Here is a 24,446-nt window from a genome sequence, read left to right on the forward strand (position 1 = left end):
CAAATATTAACTTAATATGAGGGATGCTGCGGAATCCGATACTAGAGTAAACAATTAAAGTACAAGGGAATCTAAAGCCGAGGAAAGAGAATATTGATTATTCAGATTATGTAGCAAAACGCTGATAAAGATAGAAAAAAACGTCTTATGTAAAGCTCCGGGTCGGCGGTAAAGAAACGTAATAAACAAAGTTGGCACCACTTTAAATTGGAGTGTTCTAGATAACGTAATTAGTGAACTAATGCTATCAAACCATGAAAGTGCTTTTCTAAAGTTTAATCGTAATCCACTATAACCGGCTATCGGCTGACAGGACTAGCGTAAACGTTAACATGTAGGTCAATAGACAACGTGTATGTAAAATATGAGCGGTAAGTATCTTGTATCATTAGCTTGCAACTTGCAAACCGTGACATTGACGCCGGAAAATTAGCTAATTAACTGCAGTTTGCATTTATACTTGACATGGTGCAAAAACTGTATCAACAAAGGTAAATGGTCCTACTTTAATTACACTGCTACTAATATGACAGAATATTAGTATCAAAACACGGCCTTGAAGTCTAGTCAGATTATAATTCTCTCAATTCTGGCTTAATTCGTTGAATATCCACCTCCACAGTTAACTAAGCCTAGCATAAAAATATCATAAACGCCTCCACGATATAAGAAGGCCTATTTATTTTCGGGTATGAAAAGTAGGCTTATGATTTCTGCTAACCCAAAGAGCTACGTAAAGCGATATTGCAAAGAGTTTTCCCCAGTCGTGAATGGTCGGGATACAATTTAGCATTTGTCATGTTCAACCCTTTCAGGCTTATGTAACACAATAAGTTTGTAAGAGCAATCCACCACAGTCAATATGCCTACATCTATAGGATTCATTACTAGGCTAGGATAGATTAGTGGTACCTACTCTCGACGCCAGATAAGCTTGCCAACACTGTGTTTAACTAAACAGCCATTATGTACACAGCTACTAAACAATGTACTTCAGACGAATCTTGTTGCTGTTGCCAGATGTTACTACCTATGTGGTTAACTTTTAAATATTTACATTAACTTGTAATGTTACTAGAGAAATTTTCAGATTTCAATACCTATACTGTAATGTACAGTTAGAATTTCATGCTGTACAGATTACCGAGATGGCTTACGTTCTATTAAAACTGTGTGGACGATGTCAAAAACTTAAGATTAGAGTGAGATAGTGTAAAATTGAGAAATTAAATTCTCTCTATCCGAATCAGTTCCACGAAGGCACAGTTTGCCTGTAATAGAACCCTTTTGTAATACATATTATAGTAGGTAGGTACATTGTACGATACTAAAACCAAAATGTTTTTAAAATAACACAAGCATAACGTGACCGCGGCTAACAGTATCCAATAACCCGTTCCCCTATGTTTGTCTATGTTATAGACGTCCTATAAATGTAGTGCGGTTATGCACACAACTGAAACCTTAACTTGTCTGACGCCTGAGCCCTTTGTTGTTTATTAATTGGTAAGACTGAGATCCAATTTACGTTAGTCAACCTTGAGACGAAGCGCACGCTTACGTGTGCTCTAAACAAATCTTGTAAATAAATATGCGCTGTAAACACAAATAACGTATTTCACAATGCTTTCAAGAACTTTGACCCCATGTTTGAATGTACATATATTATACCGGTAATTGGGTGGATGACTAGGTCAAAAATAAATTACGTTGTCATATTCATTTAGTGAAGCATCTAAAAATAATGTCACTTCCATTTATCGTTTTGATGGAATAATTGATTAAATTTTTTTATTGATAATATAAGCTAAATAAGAATCCAGTTTGATGTGAAAAATCTGTGACGTCATAAGTTGCGCTTACATACATATTGCAAAGAAAGTGACAGTTTTTGACAGTTAAATAAAAGTAATGAATTTGACTCGTTGGAAACTACCGTATTGTACCTACACACCTCTTTAAAAAATTCATCTTCATTTGTTTATTCCGGCATCATTCATTTGTATTTTATAAACATAGCAAATACAAGGTCGTATGTGGGTTTCAGTACAATCAAATATTCCATGAGCCGTAAAACCATGCGATAGGAAAAGTTTTAAAAACATAAGGGCCGTATTCTGTTTCAAGATCTTACTTATTCAATGACCGTAAAGCTGAACGTGCGGGTAAAAAGGGATCTGAGCGAAAATAGCCTTATTTTCCACTCTTTGCAAAGTCGAGACGTGAATATGTTTACTTCACAAAGATTTACATCTATATATTATATTATGTATGATGTCAAACAATGTATCACTCTCAAAATTCATACAAATGGATATTTGTTGGCAAACACAACTTTCACTTTTTATTTTAGTGTTATAGTAATGTGTATGAACTTGGGGTATCGTAATAAAACATTACTTGCATATAAAGATAGGTACTTCAAATACGTAATGCTGAATACGGGTATCAAAAAATATATTTTTACTTACTTCTCTCCGCCTTAGTCATGCTGACGTCATCTCGCCTCCAAAATCTAAGAAATGGAGCGAGAGCTTTGATGGTGCATTCGCCATTGAGGACTCTCTTCCCAAGGCGCTTCGGAACCTCTTGTTCTATCTCGGAGCTCCTGCAAGACGACGAGTCGTCTCCTTGGGAGCGAGGTCGCCGACCTCCGCGGAAATTGACGCAGCCACATCCTTCAGCGAGAGAAAACATTGTGGGACTCTTGTCCTTTCTGTAATTTTTCTTATCTTTCCGCTGGCGCGTACATCTTGGTGCTTTCTGTCGCGACTTAGGAATGGTGGCGAGAGTTTCCTTCACGAGCGAAAATAACACACGTTAACATGGCCCAGTCAACGACTGGTGAATCTGAAACAAAAGAAAATAATTTAAGTTGTAGTTGACAAATGCACACTTATATTCAACTATGTGTTTGCTTCTATGACAAGGTACATATTTATCGCGAATGAAATTCAAAGGAATTACATACAGTAAAACGAACAAAATATATCTAAATAATTAAAAATTATGGTCAATCACTGTATTACCAATATTGTTAAACACAATAATTCTTATTTAGTTGTAAAATCAAAACAAAATATTCCTACAGAATTCATTTTGTTTATTTCGAAGGAGAGTTCTATATTCAAAATTGTTTTTTTTTATTCATAGACAAAGCGCGATAAAAGAAAATAGGTAGGTTTTTGTATCATAAATTCACATTATTTTAAATCCTAATTTAATTTTTTCGTGAGTATAAAACGAATGTGCAAATATTAATAAGTAGGTTATTATTTTTTCATAGGAACAAATATCCTAAAAACCGCCGTTTGTATATCAAATGTGGATAATAATATGAAAAACCCGCGTCTATGCTTCTGTCCGCTATATCTACTTATATGAAAGTGATAATAATCATTGCAGCGTCTTTTAAGTGTGGATTATAATGCTGGAAGCTCTATAAAACTTAAGTTTACGCCGAAAAATAATTATCATAATTAATTAGCACTCGGACAAATTAATGTGTATCATTTTGTTCTGTTTTATGTAGGACCGACGTACGAGACCGTAATTATTTATGTAAACGCTGTAATTAAACACCTATGTTAATAAAATATAAGTAATTAGGGACCGACGCGTTACTCGTAATAAATTGTCCTTTTAAAGGCCTACTTAAACTTTCGACATTCGTACTTTGAAACGAACAAGAGTTAGTTTATATAGGACCCTATGTAAACGGTTCTTTGTTAAACTTAAATTTTGAAACATTTTTCTGTATTATTCTGAACCCATGCTGGATGTGGTTTGCATGAAACCTTTTTTTGTTTAAATCGTAATAATCTGTCTATTTACGCAGTTAGGTAAGCAAAGTAAAAAAAACGCAATAAACCAGCCATTAGAGCCATTACAAAATATATTTGAGAAAATAAATATGTATCTACTCCTACAGACACCTAATATTTAGAGCTTGCCCATTTCGAACAAGAAGTCGAATAAAAGATTTCTCATCTTCCGCTCAATTTGTCAACGGCTAAAAGGAAGTTAAACGTCAAAACAAAGGAACTTCGGATATAAAAGTCGAAATCATTCAAAATATGAAGCCCGGGAAGACAAAACATTTCCAAAATTTATTGACGCCCCAAGTCTTGGGAAATTCACTTAGTTTATTGTGAACGACTCGAAGGAACTTTAGAATGGCATAGGTCAGTCATAAGCACAATGGGTGGCACTTGATTAATGGTCTGTAGAATACCAGCGTTCCAACCAGTAGCTTATATTCACACTATATTACTCAACAACTTTCGTGGATAATAAAGCCAGTTCATACAGAACCATAATATCCTATAAAAATATTTTTGAAAAGGTTTGGTAGGTATAGGTATCACAGTTATCAAATACTAGCCGTTTCCCGCGGTTTCACTACCGTCTCGTGATCGACCGATCAAATAAATGTTACCCGGGAAAAGCGTAGCTTTCCATCTATGAAAGAATTTTTAAATCGGTTCAGTAGTAGGTATCGGAGCGTTTAGAGTACTGACAAAAAAAATGTTTCCTCTTTTTTATATTAGTACTTATAGAAGATTAGGATAAAAGTGTAGATTTTTACCAAGCTGCTACTTGCATTTTTTAATATGGTTAAAAAGCTAAAGCGAGAAACAAAACCAATCTGTCCTCCATCACATTCATAATTAACGAAAATTAATGTTCATTCAAATTCAATTTCCGTTACCAGTGATTGTAAAATGAATGCTACAACCTACAATGCAAAATTAAATGTTCTGCGTAAATTACAATATTTTCACGAGAAGCTCATATGTATACTTATATATATAAACCAGCGAATTTTCGTAAGGCTTTGTCAAACTGATGCGGTGAGATTTTTGCCTGTTTGGTCATCTGAACTGCAAACTAGCCATGTGACGTCTGCACAAAAATGCAGCTTTTTTAACGACTTATAAATCAATTGGAGTACTTAAGTAGGAATATAATTTTATTGCAATTTAATACCAAGGCTGTAAAAGTTGATAACCGCATCATTCCATGTGGCGACGTGCTAATCAAATAATGGCTGCTTTATAGGCTGAGCGTCAACGTTGCTCATAAAACTCCCAAAAATGGGCCAATCACAAAAAAGGTTGCTCTTCGTATTGGCTTTATCTGTGACTGCCGGTTTGAATGTCGGTCATGAGCCAGATTTACTTTTATTTCCCTCGAGTTTTATCTTATGTGATACCTTACCTTTGCTTCGTCCTTTTGTTACATTTTTCTACTAATAACCAAATTGTCTTCATAAAACGAATGATGCTGAAATGTGAATAATGTATTTGCAATAAATTCTACATGATAGATAGATACGCTGATGTGTTACATAGTGATGTAATAAATCTACACTTTTATTTGAACAAGAAATTCAGTATTTTGCTTTATACAATGAATCGCTTTCAGAACGAAAATAGGCTTCGCCTTGCCTTTATTGCACAAAATTGCAATAATGTTGTACGCGGTCGGCATTGCAGTGGAGCGCTTACGGTTTCAATGCATACATGAACTTTATTACATCAACAATGAAATACTTTAGTAAAAGCAGACTAGCATAATTACTTCATTTGTTATCTTTGACAAATCTTGTATAGTTTTCAAATAAAATTATAATATTACTTTTTTGTATTAGGCATGGTAAACCTTATTCTACTTTTCAGTTAATATTTTAATATTTTCACTCAATAGCCTTGATTTTTAAACTCTTGATAAGAGTAATCTTGTTACACAAGGGTGGGATGACAAATATATAAAAGCGACATGAATATAAAGTTAATAAGGTTTTCAGAGCCCATATCGCACGTCAACAAATGAAATTGAAACGGGTCAACTCATACCACACTCCGCCGTGAATGTTCTATCATGAAAATGGGATTATATCATTAAGAACAATCTGTATCCCGTGGTTTTACTCGGATACAAGAGAAAGAGAATATTCATAATTTGCCCGCATAAATGGGTCTTTCTGCGCGAAGTGATCTGTATAGGTATTTTTTTTTTACCAAAATATTTTTTGCAATGTATATTCAATGATTATACAATAGCTACAATTGATTAAAAAATAAAAATCCTTAACAAAGTCAAGACAAAATAAACCAATTTTTCAGTTGAAATTAAAAAAACCTGCGCGCCGACTAATTAGCTATATGAAATATGAGAAACCTTAAATAGGATAATATTTTAACGTTAATTAACGTGATGTGACGTATCGTTTTATTAACGGCAAGTACGAAAGCTTAATTATAATGTCTGTCTGCCACGTCTACAGGGACTAACATGATTTAGTCAGCTTTCTCATTAAACCATCTCACGCACCGAAAAGCAAATAGAGCCACCCTTGTTCCCAACATAAAACGTAGCAAACGATTGTGACGTGCTCCGCAATCAAAATTACTTGATATACAATACCCACGTAAATTCAGTTTTTCACTGAATCGAGTGAAACACTAAGATAGCGATATTACTCACGGGCTTTTTGACTTGAGCCAAAGATCGAGTAAGGTAGTTAGAATCATAAATGAGGCACACTTTTTCACCGCGCCTGATACAAAAGATTAGGCGATGTATGGTATGTACCACAATAGGCAGAGAGAGCATTCTGGGTTATAACAATAAATCTCCACCCACGATTCTACATTTTATGAAAAAGTTGATTATTCGCCGTCGGATTTTGGTCGCTTTTCTGCCTGTTATATTAATCCCGGCTTTTGCCAGGATACGCAGCTTCCGGATTTTTGTACAGTGTGGAAATAAGTTTAGCTCGGATTAAAAAAAACACATTGACATTCAACTGAACATCGAGTCCAAACTAGTTACTAGAGATGAGATATCTGCACCTAGTTTGTCAAAGTTTATGTGATCTCAACTGATCATAGATTGGTATAATTTCCTCTTAGTAACTTCGCAAATGAAATTAACCAATGAAACGTGGCGTCGTCACTATTGAAACTCATAATATTGAAATGCGACCATTGCATCGTTCTCAGTAATAATAAAATAGTAAAAAGGTCGTTCTCGTAGGAAATGAACCTAAACAATTCTAACGACTGCACTTTTACGAAACAATTTTATTTACACTTAACAGTTTTTTCTTACGTTCAATAATAAAACAGTAGGTAACAGTAGGTGACAAGCAAACGGACGTGGTAAGCTTTTGATTACAACACAATCGGCACCTCGTATAACTTCCGGAAATTTACCAATATACCATTGCTTTTCATAGATAATGAGGATCTAACTTCTAACGTAGAAGCACTTACCTAAACCTAATTAAATTATTTGAAGTTAATAAATTACCTACTGTTTTATGCATATTATAAAATGAAAATATATGTACCTCATAGTAATGTTATGTATGATGTCGTGCCAGTTTAACGACGTGTATATTCTTTATTGAAATTCCAATAAACAAATGAAATATGACAATCACTTGTGTTCTTAAAACTAAATGATTCGCGTTTGTTTGTGACCTACTAAACGTAACTTATTGGCAGTATATAGAGGAGACCATCACCTCTTTATTTAAATAACAGCTAACCAAGTCCCCGTATAATTGTGCACCATAAAGCGAAATGACCACTCGTAAACGGGACTAAAATATCCTTGGTGACCGCTGTGTTGGCATGTCACAATAATGCACAAGTTACTTCCCACAAACTGGAATTAACTAACTGTAGGTATACTCAACTACATCCGGGGATTCGGGCGAAGTCACAAAATACCTCGGCGAGCCGTAACTTGCCTGTCTGGAATAAAGTGGTGAATTTGGGTGACGTCAAGGAAACGATCGCTTAAACCCGTGCTGCCGCTATGTCCTTATACATATAAAAGTGTCAGGGTTACACTAAAAGCCGGGCTAAGGTCAGGTAGAATTATGTGCCGAAGAATAATTCAGTTTTTGGTAGATAAACCAAATGTCGCATTCACGACTCTGTTCCAAAAACGCTATACCTAACTAGACCGAACTTCTTTGACTTGAATAGTTTTTACGCACAAAAGTTATTTTATTGCGGGACACTTTTATGGACTCTTTCAAACTAGTAGTTTTAGTTGAATTATCTTTAAAGAAATCCACTAACGAAGTTCCTAACACATACTGCTGCTGAAATCATTTGACACCACTGGGCAGGTTGCCAAGTTATATTATTTTCATTAAATAAATAATTACTGCAAGAATAAGAATATTTTCATTACATTCGAATGCGGTTGACAGTGGCAGTTTCAAGTACTAAACAGAGGGATCCGATCGATAGCACTAACGAAGTCCTCTTACAACGGCTGATCCCAGTAGTGATTTAATGGGGTAAAAGCATAAAGCTATAATATAAAAAACGGAGACAAGATAATGTACAGTAAATGTAAGGGATAACCTAACAAAAGGGTCATAATAGGCGATAAAAGCGATCCTCTGAAGTGACCGAACCTCAAAAATGAACTATTTCACATTTAAGTGCGATCATATCAAATCCATATAATGTACTTAAGGGACCTTAAATATAATAATATCCAAGATATTAGATAGATAATGGCAAGGTAGAATAGAATAAATACTGAATAAAACCGTAGTCGATATTCGACGATTAAAATTAAACAAGAAAACGCCAAAGAAAATGGAGAACATGAAACCGTAGGCCTTTAAACCAAGATTAATTGCGACAGGCAAAACATTTGAACAAAAAGTCATAGCAAGTTACAACTCGACAAACAGGCATTATTCTTCAGAGACAGGCAGCAAACTCCAGTAATAGGTACTTGTTCTGATAGTTATATATTTTGGTCATCAAACATCCAGTAATCCGCACAGCTTACTTTTTCATGTAATCGATGTGCCAGACATTACAAGCAGATAAAATATGATCCGATACAAACGATCACCGGCGAATAATATCACAAAAGGTAATTGTTTTCCATTCATATGCCTGCCTACCTGTTCGTATTTATTCCGGTACCACATTTTCATTTCCATTAGCTACTTATTAATTTATTGGCACTCAATACCGACGGATATTAGTCACGTATGAACTATTTGACTGTAAAACCATTACGTCGTTTGAAAAGGAAATTAGTGAAATACCTAAATAAATATTGATTGATGCTTGCGTTGATGATTTATTGTATTAGCGTTTAGTAAAAATCATTTCTATGCCAATGTGACGTACGACATATCTGCTCGGCTACAGAGTACTTATAGTGATTAACCTCTTGTATTTGGTTTAAGTGGTACTCTAAATCCTCATAAACATCACAGGTACCCTTGTAAAATGTGAGCTGTCGACAAGTGTGTCCGCAATCAATCATATTATGAAAACAGTCTCAGTTGGTTACACACGTACTTAAGTCGAATATACCGAACAAAGGTACGATGTGATGTTTAACTAGTGCTAATATTAGTGTTACCAAAATAATCCCATTCAAGAACAGTGTAATGATTCATGTAATCATTGCCAATGTTACTTAGTAGTCATATCCCGTTGAATGAAAATAAATCCTACACGTAGGTATTTACATTCATGAAACATTGGGCAATGTTAATGCAATACAGCACTTATGCTACCATTCTCAAAATGTGGCCGAGTAAGTTTGCATCGGCATAATCAATTTCAAATCCATTAGGTACGATACTTCAGATACAAAAATGAATTCACACGTGTATCACCCGTAAACCTTGAGCAAATAATATTGATCAGTCATCTTGATAGGTATCAGTCATCCAAGAGCCACGAATTCGACGCCTACAGAATATTTGAATAATAGTTTGATGTAAAATGTTGGCAGTTGATATCAAACAACAGATCACGGTACTTCCGCGTATATCGCATGTTTATATCACGCAAATTCCCCCATTTTTTTCCAAAGCTCCAGTGTACTGAATGCTGAATGCGCACACAAAGATGTGGGTGTGCGTTACGCTACACCGCAGCTTTTATGAAACATTTTATCACAATCATCATTTATCTTCAGTACATGTCTCGTTGGAGAACAGTGGAAGATGGCGCGATATCTGTGTTATGAAACGTTCCGATATTTATCTGCAGCAATAAAAATATATCTTCTATATTTATATCGACATTGACTCCTGTGATTGGTTCGGAGGAAACTGGGGGGGAACTACGCAGAACTCTGAGCTACGATAAAGCTTCCTTACACTATTTGGTATACCTTCATCTAATGTTAAAACAAACAAATTTTCCGTGTTCGCGCTGCAAACCCATTATTATTCTTGGCTTGCATCGTTACAAATTCACGTATTCATCACTCGAGTGCATCTGGATCATGTAACACTGTGTTATAGCAGATGGAGTCATTATGGATAATAATTTCATACATCGAGTAGTGCAGTTTGGTGTTCACTAAAATGGCATGCAAAAGCTACTGACATGGCCTTACATGATGATCAGTATCATTATTACGACAATCTACAAAACAATAATTAACACACATATGAATATGCCTTTATATTTGAATACCGTCCAAAAATACAGCTTTAACTCAATTGCTATAATTGTTAGTCCTTGTATTGTGTTAGGTCGGGTCAGTAAACGTGACAGAAAAACAAGAGGGCTTATGTTGTGCGTTTGTATGGACGTGTATAAATAGAAACAGTCACGTTCTGTGGTGTCAGTGTGTGCGTAAGCTCGGTGAGCTGGTTAACATGAGCGTGCACTCGCGATCACTGCAGTTGTGATACTTCATCAACATCATTATTGTCACGGAATAGGAGTACCGTCTGTCATGATGATAATTAACTGATTATCACACGAGAGAAATATATTATATTCCAAGAGCCAATATTCACATTAACACAAATAAAAATGAAATTATTACCTACCTCAATACAGATAGGTACACTATGTAGGTGTAGTTCCAAATAACGATGACTTCGCAATATACAGTAAACAATATGCCTGACGCCATGTTTAATACATTCTTTTATAAAAGCTATAACTGTAAAGATATGTTTCAGTATCCCAAACCAACCGTAAAGATTGTGTAACAAAAAATATTTTCCCGCGACAAATGATATATTTGCTACGAAATTCGAGTAGGTGGTAATAGCAATATCCCCCCCTGGGTAGAACTGTAAATACACACTCATATAAAAACAAACTATTCGAGAAAAAAATCCATATAAAACTGAATTCAGAGGTGGATTCAATTTGATTTGCATCTGTGTGATTGTATAATTTCAATGCGTTGTTTACAGTATTTCAATTTAAGCCCATTCATACGGCTATAAGCTACATATTAACAACACGTATAAAGCATCAATCAAGCTTTACTAACTTCGCAAAGTTTAATGCACGATATACATAATATTAAGATATTCGCTGTGGCCAAGTTTCGAATAATGTCCAATCTAAATTCAAATCGTGTGGAGTTATTATAACACTGCTATAGTAGGTGTTAGCGTAGCACCGAATGAAATTATCACGGACATGAAAATGCACTATCGCTTAACTGGACACGGTTGTGCCGTATTCATAGACGCTAATGCACGCGACTATAGATACGGCCTGCTCCTAGCTAATAATTATGAACGTTTATAAACGCAGGTGTAGTATCTATTTGTATTTTGCGTGATCGATGGTAAATAATGTGTGAGGCTTTGTGAAAAGCTTCGATGGCAAAACTCTTCTAAATCTACTTTATCTAAAATAACAAGATACCTACCTACTAAACGATCAAGATATGAAAAATAGACAAACAAATAAAGCGTAAAAGCTTTCCAGCATCGTAAAATAAGTTCTTGATTCATCATAGCCATAAAATAACAAAAATAAATACAAAATAATTAATAACTGTTATGCCAAATCGCAATTAAACTCGACAAAAATAATATTTTCGGGTGCGTCATCTGTCTGCTTGTCAATGTGCTGACATAAAATATTATAACGTCCATCCTTCTGTCATTGGTGTTTCCATGAACGAAATAATACATAGTTTAGTTTCTTAGCATTCGATCATCACTCTATATTTATCAATGACTGGTATTTTATTATCTTTTACTGCTGAGAACTGCTGGAGTGCTCCCATAACTTTCAGTTAGGAAATGTTCCAATTTATGATTATCTTGTACTCAATTTATTACAAGTACTTTTTTATTTATACAATTCTTAAAGGCATGCAAAAGTAAGAATTATTCTCTCTACACACAGGCAGTTAAAATATGTAAGTTTTATGGTCAAACAGTCGTATAACTATGATCGTATGTCGTATAATCACTTCGTGGTAATCGTATAAAATTAATCCAAATCCTTCGACGGAGTTCATGCATGATTTCTATATAACGTGTTAGAAATTCAAATCCACATCAAAGTTCGGCTGACGTTTGTTAAACTTGAAGCTAGGAAGTTAAACTACAGCCGACTTCGTATTCCGCAAACTTGAGCTTATTCTTAAAGGAACACGAAACGTAACGTGCCTTTACATAATCAGGACTGTATTTATTCAATTCGAGGATATAAGTATTTTTGAGAGAACAATAAAAATACATAAGGCGGCCAACCGTCCCGCATTCTGCGGGACCGTCCCGCAATGCTTGACGAAATCCCGTTTTAAAATTATTAGTAAAATAGTCCCGCAAAACATTGTATGCGTCCCGCATGTCCCGCATCCCGATTTTTCTACCACACTTCTACACAACACCCACCTGCGCGCACGCTCAACAGTGCAGGAACACAGATTACCTATAATATAATCTCGTTCTCTTTATTTCTACTGAACTCGTCATTAGGCCTCACTGATTTTGAAAATAAGACATTAGTGCACGCTGTGACACGATATTGATAGGTTAAATTATAGCTTTTTGCTTACGGTTTTTATTTTATCAGTTCCGTCGGATCATTTTTCAATGCCCCCCCCCCCTTTTTCACGAAAGGTTAAGTCCCGCATTCAGTTTTCGGAAAGTTGGCCGCCTTAAAAATACATAAAGCTGTAGAATAAAGTTATACCTTACCTATTGTAATAAGTGCTAGAATTATCAAAACATTATCTATTTTTGTGTGTGCAGATAGGTTGTGATGATAAAATTTAAGACGCACTCTCAGATAATGGCGATTGTTATAGTTTAAAATGACAACGTTAACAATAGAAGCATCATTCGATCGAGGGTTAGGCAAGACCAACGTCGTTGTATTTAGGCGGCCGACGTGCCCTATTAGGGAAAGTGAGCGCAAACTGAAAGCTACCGAAATGGCAATTAATCACCTCTTAATATGTCGGTTCAAGCCAATTACAAGATTTATAATACAGCTTCATTCTCCTTAGAATTAATTAATAGACGCATTAATTACTCGTTTGCATAAATACAAGGACCGACAATAAATCATTTAATTTTTAGGCCAACATAATTACTTGGAAAACTGATATTTTTGTACTAGATAATTTTAATAAACGGGAAATGAGAACTGTTGGAAGCAAGAAAGCAGGAAACGCTTGGATATCGAATTATTTCTACGTTGCCTAAGGATGAAAGGAAAAGAAACAACATTACTAGCTTTTTAGTTATATTTTACAAACAAGATAGAACATTACCTAAGCATTATGATTTAGGATCAATTATTCAATAGTCTGTGGTATAAAGCCATTTCTATACAAGTAAAAGATTTTATTAATTATGAATAATTTTATTTAATTGTATCCATTTTAAAGTGACAATTTCGCAAGATACTTCGTGCTTAGTGGTAGAATCGGGCTTCAAAGCTACAATCAAAAAATCGTTAATGAAATACAAACCGCAGTTTTGGGTAAAATCAGAATACATAACAAAATACTTTCGCAATGTATAATGGTTCAGTTTTTATTTTACTGGGTGGTTTCGAAACGTGAAGCAAAAATGTGTTAACAATGTTTAAAATCCACAATGTCGAGCTGCATCTTAATTTATTGAATGCCTCAGACAGGGATTACAGATATAACTCAGTTCTATCAAATATGCAAATTGCAAAAGGCTTATCTCGAAGTACGCCCTTTTCATTTAATAATTAGATCGTTTACATGTTGATTCGGGGATTTAACCCAATATCCCTATAAGTAAGAGTAAACTGAAGGGACAGAGTACGCGACCTTCAAACCGCGCTGATGTTTACATAAGGTACGACGACACACCTTGCTATAACATTAATTTGTACTGCTCCAAGTCGTATCACACCAACTTGAGACTCGGTTCAAGTATAAGTAAGTTACGCGTAAGTAACAGAACCATGAGTGAGTTCAGCCACTTTGCTGCTCCCCGCGAGACAAAAGAGCTAAAAGCTTGTACTTAATCAAATCAACACCTACTTTGTGAAATCAATTTATAATTCTCCAAATAGGGTACGGAAGTGGTGTAAATCAAATTTTACAGAATATTTTATAATACCCACCGAAGAAATAGCCGTTATTTCACTAGAGACCAATTTACATATTCATCACTTTGTTAGGATAAAGGAATGAAATAAAACAAGCAGACTTTCTGAACTCTGCAGAGGGCACAATTTTCATAATTAGACGGATATAAAGCAGATGACTCAGCGAAAGAAAACAGGTAACCAACAAAAGTTCAGGTAACAATACATTTTTGAAGCACATTCATTATTCCACCTCCCATGTACAGTTAAGCATTTAAGGATTACAGAGGTCGCGCCGACGTATACACAGAATACATTTGAGAAATCTTAGGTGAACTCAAACCTGAGGGAATTCCGCATCAGGGACTTGAGCCCAAAAGAATTTATCATGTAGGCAAACACCAACATAGCTCACTGGGCGAAATCGACTCACATTTATTCTCATTTTCCTCAAAGTTATTTTAAATCAAGCATTTGTATTACTGGTATTTCTTTCAGAGCATTGTTTTGTAAAACAAGGCTGAAATTCTGACCCTAATTTAAATTGATGGCGTGGATTCAAAGATAATTTGGTACACTGGAAACGTGGATTATCGTCATAAAATTGTTTCTAATTTGCCTAAATAAAACAAATTGTTCATTATTGTAAAATGCCGGTGCCATATTCACATGGTAGGAAACATTACATATTTTTATGTTGTTCTCGGATTTTAGGTTTCACTCGGTTGCATTTATAATTTTCGTTGTACCTAATTAAAATTAAATCATTCGTTTAGTTAACCCACACCGTTGTCACAACGTGCTCACTTGAAGAGGAATTAATTAGATATTCGAGATATAATTTTTTAGGTCAATACACTTGACCAGACCTCTTCATCAAGTTTCGGTAAACCCACAATTCAATTAAAGCTTTGCGGATTTTCTGATTTTTAAAACGTTTGACGTGCTTTCATATGCCTCAACAGTCATGTAGGTACTAGAATATATAGTAGATACCTATCATCGGTAAAGTCTCCCAGGGACAAACTTAGCCGAACTGAAGGATTCATTGTTATACTTCCCACGGAAATCTAAAAATACGCTCCAAATTACGTTGTGATCTTGTTTATTCATTTAAAATTTTAATAATAACGTGAAAAAGAAACACTTTTCAGAGAGATCTTTTGAATATGTGGCACGAATAACTACACAATTTTTAAAACCTCTACTGCGGTCCTGACTTTTTCAATTCAGCGAATCTAGCGCTTTGCATCCACTGAATATGCAGGAGCGATCTAACTGGCTGTCTACGGCGGTGTACCGTCGTTGTGTGCGTGAACTCTTTGTACTGGGGCTGTACCGTGATACCGTTGACATTAAATATTCAGTAACATCTGTTCAACTATAACATTACTTATTAATTCAGTTCTCTCCCTTTTCTATCAGAAAATTATGCCGGTCATCCTTAGATACCGACCTCGTATCTCAAGAGCAAACTTGAAGCTGCGCAAGATATATTAACATTAGACCTAATAATTTACTCTAAGAATTTATGGAGTCGTGAGATTACATGCACGCTATGCTAGCTCGTTTCTATTTTCTTTCTTCGAAGCGTGTCTACTTTAAGTACACTATAAACTGATATCTAAAATTAGTTCGAGAATGTATATTTCTCATTCAGCTGATTTGAATAAGCAAGTCACAAAACTTCTGAAGCGATTGTTTGAAGTGCCATTACATCAAAGAATGATATGTGTAACATACCATGGTTCGTGAAAGATGTCTTGAATTTGCTTAACTGTTGTGTTACAAAGGCCATTTACGTAACAAAAAGATGATTTCATTGATGTCATTAAAAGTAATTTCGATATTCGGGGGTATCATTTCCCCAGTCAGTTTTTCCCCACTTTATACGGCTTAGAAACTTAGTCTGCAGCAATGTTTATAAATCACCTGTGCTGTGGCCAAAGTTTGTTAATTTATGTCCTTGAAGCAACATCAATTGTAAACTTTAACGTTTTTCTACTTATTTTTGGAAGCTAACCTTGTCGAGATCTGCCAGGATTTAAGATTGAGTTTTGGTTTGTTGAAAAAAAAATTGCTTCAGGTGATGTATGTATGCCGATGATTTTATCAAACTCACGAATATTGTAATGAAGTATAAATATTTCTAGGAAATTGAATTCAACGGGTCATCAAATAACAAGTATAAGTAGGTAAGTAAAGTACATATTAAAATTATTTTTAACCGATCTATTGTACGACAGTCAGAGAAGGTAGCTCTACTTTGCTTGAACTTACGATAAGGACCTCGTTCGTTCCCGTACCCCGAGAGTTTTTGAAATAATGTCAAAAATAATGTGTTTTACTAATTAATAACATGATAATTAATTATAAAATATTAAGCCTTAATTTAGATGTTTTGTTTAAAATTATCTGTTAAAAATAGTTATAAAATTGCCTTGCATAAAGATAAGAATGTGAATGTCTTTTAAAACTATTTACATATAGACAAATATGTCGCTCAAAAACTTATATTTATCTTTGAATAAAACTTGAGCCAGATATTTTAGAAAAATAAATTCTAGTTTTAAATTCTTAAAACTAAAAGTTAGATCCTTTCTCTAGTATCCAGTGTCACAAGAAGCCTGATGTCAGCCGTATCTGTTTGCCGCGAGTTGAACCAAGTTTGCAACTTAGCAGAGATGTTTGGCGACAATATGCTTACGTGGACCATTAAATGTGAATTCATTTGCAACACAAACAAATATACCCGGACTTTTTTCACTCGGCTGTGCCCGGGCAGTCTCTATTAACGGGTTTGCAATAGGAGGTTTGTATAAGTCCTACAGTTATTATAATATTTCAGCTAAATCGTAATGACAGTAACAAAATCTTTAATGTTTGTACTTGTGTCGTTGAAGTTTGAGTCAATTAGGTACTCACATAAGGTAAACATGTAAACAGCAATAATACCTATATTTAAAATGCAAGTTGGTAAATCTGTTACTAATAGTGTTATCGACTTCCACAGGATGTGGTAAACACCTATGGCTACATACCTACGTCACAACAACAAAATTGTCGGGACCTAAACCGCAGTTTGCACGACCGTTTATTTGTGTTGAGACATGAACTGGTCACATTTTATTTATCAGTTTTCTAGGCGTTATTTACCTATACGTTACATGAAAATAGGTGATGAGTATATATGAGTATTACTCATATGACTTGCCAATAATATGAGCTTTTGACTGTTTCCAATCGGTGTGTTTAAAACCCACTCAAACTTTTATTATTTTGAAGAGCAAATGGGCTATTTTTTTTTTATTAGGGACAAAAAACAGTTACATGCTAGAGAAAATACAAGAAAATACTTAAAACTAGTTGCACAAACATGTAACCCACTCCAATGTCCACATGTAAACATAAGAATAAGAGAAGAGAAGGAGTGCGGTATGAGTTAACAGAATACATTGCCTTCTGCGTGAGCCTTTTGTATTAGATAATAATTAATGTGGTATACATATAATTTAATATATTTAATTACATTATTCTTAATTCTATTTATTTTAATTTTAAATCAGAATTATTATTTCAATTAATTCAATACAGTTTATTATATTCTAATTCAATTTAATTTATTTAATTTATTTTCTATCATTTTAACTTAGTTTAATCAATCTGTTTAACTAAAGTAGGTATATTTATTAAACTATAATAATATTATTTTGTGCATATTATGGGCTTTTAGACAAAATATCTATAGCTTTTTTTTTAAATAACTGGTTAGAGAGAGTAAATATGTCGAGCTCCATAAAATGAGTGTTGTATGTTTCAACAAGGCGTCGAAGAGGTGCGCGGACGCCAGCATTAGTTTTGCAAGTGCCAGTGTGAAATAGTCGAGGTGCGCGCACCCCTCGTTGTATAACACTTCTGGGCACTCTATAACATAACTGATTAGTAAGTTCAATACAGTCGAATTTATTGTTACATAACCCGTGTAGTGTCATTACACTCAAAAGCTGTCTCCTGGTCTCCAGACTTAGAACGCTGTAACGCTTCAGTAACTGGTCGTATGGAACTTTTGAATTAAAGCACTTATAGTTCATAGACCGCATAAACTTTTTTTGTACCATTTCCAACCTTGAGCAATATTTTTCATATATAGGGTTCCAGATTTGAATGGCATATTCTAACTGGGATCGTACCAAAGTTTTGTATAACAGTAAGAACGTAGAGGGCCGCGCAAAGTCACTAGATGATCTCATGACAAACCCGTACATACGATACGCCTTATTCACAATGTTATCAACATGGATATCAAAATGCAAACGTGAATCTAGTGTGACACCCAAGTCACGGACGGCTGCAACACTGTTCAAACGCGCACTATTAATTAAATAATTATAATGTAATATTTTCTTATTTTTAGTAAATGTAATGGTATGACATTTTGGAAGACTAAGAAAAAGCTTATTTTTAGTGCAGTAAACATAAAGCCTATCCAGGTCCTCTTGCAAAAGTGCGCAGTCTTGCATATTTTTACATGACCTATAAATTTTTATGTCATCTGCATACATTAGAAAATTGGAGTTTCTAAAGCAGTTTTTAATGTCATTAATAAATATAACAAAAAGAAGGGGCCCTAAAATGGAACCCTGCGGAACCCCAGACTTAACAACAACTGGCTCTGACTCATAACCATTAACCACAGTTCTTTGGGTCCTGTTAAAAATATATGAGGCGAACCATCTTAATAGATTACCACGAATACCATTGAAGGCTATTTTCTCCAATAGTAGAGAATGGTCCACCTTGTCAAACGCCTTTTGAAAATCTGTATAGACAGCATCTACTTGAACTCGTTGATCCAATTTTTCAAAAAGATAATTTGTAAATACCATCAAATTTGTTGTGGTTGAACGACGTTTGACAAAGCCGTGCTGTTCGGGTATAATAAGTTGGTGAATATGGGGATACAGGGCACTGTGGACAAGACTCTCAAAAACTTTAGACAAAGTGGAGAGAATGGAAATGGGGCGGTAATTCTCCACATTATTCTTGTCACCGCTTTTGTAAATAGGAGTAATAAACGCGCGTTTCCAAATTGTTGGAAACACCCCCTCACCCAAACATTTATTAAAAATGATATACAAAGCATTACCTAAGACGTCACATGTTTTAATTAAAAAGTTGGGTGGTAAGCCATCTGGCCCTGCCCCTTTAGAAGGATCCAAAGATTTCAGTTTCAGTCTTATAACTTCTACAGGCAAGTAAATCTCAGATATACAAGACGAGTTATCCGCAAGGCTGTCGGAAGGCTGCCAGTTTTCAGGGTCGAAATTAGATGGTTCATAAACCGAAGAAAAGAAAGAGGAGAACAGATTGCATATGTCCGTAGGGTCATCAGAAGAAACATTTTTGAAGTACATGCTGGCCGGATAATTAGCTTTTCCCTTTTTAGATGTAATATAAGTCCAGAAGTACTTTATATTTTTAGGAATACTGTCTTCGACTGCTTCAATGTACTTGTGATAGCATTTGACAGCCTCTCTGTGGAAAAGCTTTCGGTAGTTAGCGAAGTTAAGGTAGTCCGATTGATTATTATACATCTTCCATTTAATCCAGGCGCGCTCTTTGGTTTTAAATATTTTTATGAGAGAAGGGGAAAACCAGACCGGAAAGCTTGAATTTTTGGTTCTGGCTAATGGAACATGTGATTTGATAATTCCGTATAACGACTCATAGAAAACGTTAACGGCTTGCTCAGATCCGAGGTGAGAGAGTGTTATGTCCCAATCAATCTTACCTAGTTCATAATTTATTGCATCGTAATCGGCTTTATGGGAGTTATGTCGATGAACCGTGCGGCATTTCAGGGGAGCGTACTGCATAGTCAAGCAAGCCAAAGCGGAAAATGCTGGGTGGTGGCTATCGGGGTCAAGCAGAGTATTGCATGATATGGCTTGACAATCTACGTTAGATATAAGTAAATCTAGTATACGACCTAATTTATTTTTTGTTGTATTATATTGGGAGCCATTGATTAAGTTCATAAAGTTCACCAATATTCGACCTATTGAGTTCGAGACCTGTGCAGTTGCATGATTACCCTGGTCCGACCAAGCTATGTCCGGTAGGTTGAAATCACCAATAATGAAGTAGGAGTCAGTAGTAGTAGCGTTTGCTAAGTCTTGCAACATGTCTAGGTATTGTATGTATATTTCTTCACGTGTTCGCGGTGGTATGTACGTAGCACTAATAATATGGTGTCTATTGTGCTGGGAAGAAGGTAGTTGCACCACAACATGTTCGATCTCTGGGTGAAGAAATGTTGTTATCAGAGAAGTAGGCCGCAATCCACGAAGCACCGCCACTAACACTCCCCCACCATCATGTTTTTTAGTCGCAGAACGATCGCGATCGCACCTAAACACTACGTACCGATCATCAATAAATTCGGTATCTTGGATACTGGGAATCAGCCAGGTTTCAGTCAGAATGATGACATCGTAGGAGCAGGCCATTATATTCATGTACAGTGTGTGTAACTTCGTACGGATCCCTCTACAGTTCTGGTAATAAATCATAATATTGTTAGAAGCCATTGATTGATAAACTTACTACAATAAGAAATGACATAGGTACGATACTTTGAACATAGGATTGAAACAGAAGTTCTAAGCCTGTAGCCCAGAGCATTACTGCTCGGTAAAATTGTATAAAAGCACATGATAAAAAAAATAATTTAAGTAATTTGCAATTAAAAATCAATATACATGGGACATATTTATCAAACTGAAGAAAAGTTGTAGTTTCAATTAACAGCAAGCAGATTACAAACAAGTCGTTAGGAAAAAACAAGAAATAACAGCAATATAGGCGTAGTACAGCGGAATTGTATGTGTAGGCAAATAATTTAACACATAAAAGCAGTAAGCAGGGGGAAAAAACATTAATACAAAATATAATAGTGTCTTTAAAATCATTAGTTGGCGCTATTTGTACCATTCTTCTTACTAGCAACGATCTTATTGAGGTCTTCAACGGAGCGAATCGCGAATGACTTGTCGTTGTCTCTCTCACGCACAAGTATGGTTGCGTTTCTGACCCAAACATATTTAAATCCACTTTTCTTAGCAAGTATTTTGGCCTCACGAAATAACGCCTTATTCTTTAGAGTCAGGTGTTCATTCAGGTAGACAGAAACAGAAGCGCCTGATATTCCGATCTGATCAGACTTGATGCTCTTCGCATTACGATAGGCGCTAAGTACGTTGTCACGAATGATCCGCGACCTGAATTTGACTATCAAATTCTTAGGTTTAGTATCCTGTTGGCGCGCATGGGGCACTCTGTGTACGGATATAATATCATTGTGCGATACCGGTGAATTTATGGTACTACATATCGACTCTGTAATAGTTAACAAGTTTTCATTTCTTTTTTCCGGCAAATTACAGACCTCAATGTTGCACTGGCGCGCCTGTTGTTCCATGGAATCTATTTTTGCTTCTAGTATAGCCGCCTTTTGTTCGCCACTATTACTAGCGATTTCATGAAAGCGCCTCACATATTCCTTATGCCCAGCCTCCAAGGTATCCAAGCGAGTTTTCATAGCGTCGTATTCGTCACTTATGAAGTTAACTGACCTTTCAATGCCCTCAATTTATTCCTTGATGTCATCAAATTTCTCTTTTAGAACAACAGCCATTGACTCGGTGACTTTAACGACTAGGTTGTTCATCTCAGACTTGAAGACGTCGTGAATTATACTCCGAATTCTATCTTCAGACATATACATATTTTCGGATAGTTGTGGTGGCGAAGACGAAGCTGGTCGTTTGTTTGATCTACTAGATCTGTGAGACTCCGAGTTCGGATTTATACTCGGGGAAGACATTTTCAGGAAAAAAAAAAACAAAAAAAATAGGTGGCAAGAACAAAAATAAAAAAATACAAAAATTGTTTTGAGTCGCTGGGTCCCGAACTCAGAACTCGTAGCTTACTGCCGCGACGAACGTTGCCTCGAGGCTACGCCAACTGTCGATCTTGTGGTTCAAATAGTTGATGTATTGCGATTCTTTATCGTTGGGTGTTGTTCCGTCTTTCGAATCCTTTGTTCACACTAATGGGTCCAAAGATCAATTTTGGTTAAAATTTTGAATTTTGCGGTCCGTTTGCAAGTATTAAAACGTTATATCTTGTGTTATCGTCCACTGTTCACTATTGTTTTTGCACTAATTTGTCACTTGTACACTATTGCATAAGTTTGTATGTTTATAACACCTTAAACAACACTTTTTGCATGTATTTTGAATTAAAATCACGGCGGTAAACAGTAACACGTCCTCACTCAGTGATGGCCGTACGGCTATTAAAGGCCAAATGAAAACTATTCGTCTCGGGTATAGAACCTATTCTAGTGACCTAAGTTATTGTATAATAAACGATATTTGCAGCAAAATATGGCAGATTTACTATTATATCTTAGAGATAGCCGGCTAATAACATCGCTGTTATGTCCGCACCATATGTGAGAAGCAGGCGGAGTTTTAACGCGATCATAATCATACAAAAGTTGTTCCTCCTTTATTAAATAACTATTTGTTAGCTGTGGCCCGTGGCCCGGCTAACCGGGTTGAGGAAGTCAGATAGGCAGTCGCTCCTTGTAAAACACTGGTGCTCAGCTGCATCCGGTTAGACTGGAAGCTGACGCCAACATAGTTGGGAAAAGGCTCGGGTGATGATATTTGTTAGCCATGGTTTGACCATCGTTTTGTGAGAATATTCTGGATACGGTTACATGTAATCCTGGATAAGCAAACTTCAATTCAACCTCTACGCAATCCTGAATCTTGAGAGACGGATAGACGGGTAGATGCACAATAAATGAACCTAAATGGATATGTTTTTTTCGTTTAATACATTGCCTATGTATTAGGTTCGGCATTCATATAACTTTGGTTATCTTACACAAAACGGAGAACCGAATTGAGATTCTTCACAGACCGAAGAATTTGCAGAATTAAAACTGAACAAAACCTAAAAATGTCATTAGGATTCAGGACCGTCCATATCTTTATTGGTTAGATCATCTCTCATGAATGAAGCTTTCGAATTCTCGTCATGCTTGTACCAAACGTCTTCGCCAATGTCATTAAAAGCTAAAAGTTTTTTTTTATGACTCTTACTCATAGTTTAGAATAAATCGTTAAGCACTTTGTTGCATGTTTATTATGTTAGGTATATTATCGCAAACAGCTAAGTGTATCTAAACACGTAGAAAGAAAAACTGTAAGTGCATAATTTGTATGCAACAGAAAATAAATTGTATTGCTTTGTCCTCGCTCCCAGGTAACAACTAGTGTTCACTTTAATATTCTTAACAAGAAATATTATGATTCTGAAGTATTCTTGATATTCTATATTTCTTTGGAAATTATAGGAAATATTAGGAATAGATATATGAGCATGGTTTATAAATTTAATTATACCAAATACTTAGTATCTTTGGAGCCCAACTCAATAAAAGTAGATTTTAATATACCTTTTCTAATCTGTTTTATACCATCCCCAAGTTTTTGTCAGCACTCCGGAATTACATTTCTCAATTAGCAGTCCAATTTGCATATTTAGCTAAGTTACCGAACCAAGTTTTGTTTGAATAAATGAGTTAAACAAGTGAGAACTAACGAATCGAAACGCAGTTGATATAATTTACATCCACGGTCTGTGTCGAATGAGAACGACATTTTCCGGTAATTTTCAATAATAACAATGGTAATCGTATATTGAAATTGAGTTTAACTTATCAACCTGAAATTATCGAATATAAGCTTATTGATCTGTCATTTTATATTCGACAGCTTTTTCGAAACCTACAACTCTAAACAAAAAGGAATCATTGAAATCTGTGCAACCATATCGGATTTATGGGTGCACATAAATCAAAAAAAGGTACAGGCGAATTCATATCCTCTCTTTATTTATGTTTTGGGACCACCGCTTTACCAACTTTTTGAGTTGAACAACATTATGGAGGTGAATCGTATATTGGAAAGATTTTTTGATATAAACTGTTATTAACATCTGTCAGTTTCAGTAAGGGGTCAC

The 24,446-nt window shown here is 35.4% G+C and overlaps 1 protein-coding gene across 1 annotated transcript in view; it reads right to left on the reverse strand.

Annotated features, from left to right (window-relative positions):
- Positions 1-24,446, reverse strand: part of Rdgc (retinal degeneration C) — a 67,019-nt gene that overhangs the window by 31,623 nt on the left and 10,950 nt on the right. The window contains exon 2 of the mRNA XM_021328912.3: positions 2,472-2,850. Within this exon, the coding sequence (XP_021184587.1) occupies positions 2,472-2,697 (226 nt within the window). The 5' untranslated portion in view covers positions 2,698-2,850. The remainder of the gene's footprint in view (positions 1-2,471; positions 2,851-24,446) is intronic.

The sequence above is a fragment of the Helicoverpa armigera genome, chromosome 10 (assembly GCF_030705265.1).
Source record: "Helicoverpa armigera isolate CAAS_96S chromosome 10, ASM3070526v1, whole genome shotgun sequence".
Lineage (NCBI taxonomy): Eukaryota > Metazoa > Arthropoda > Insecta > Lepidoptera > Noctuidae > Helicoverpa > Helicoverpa armigera.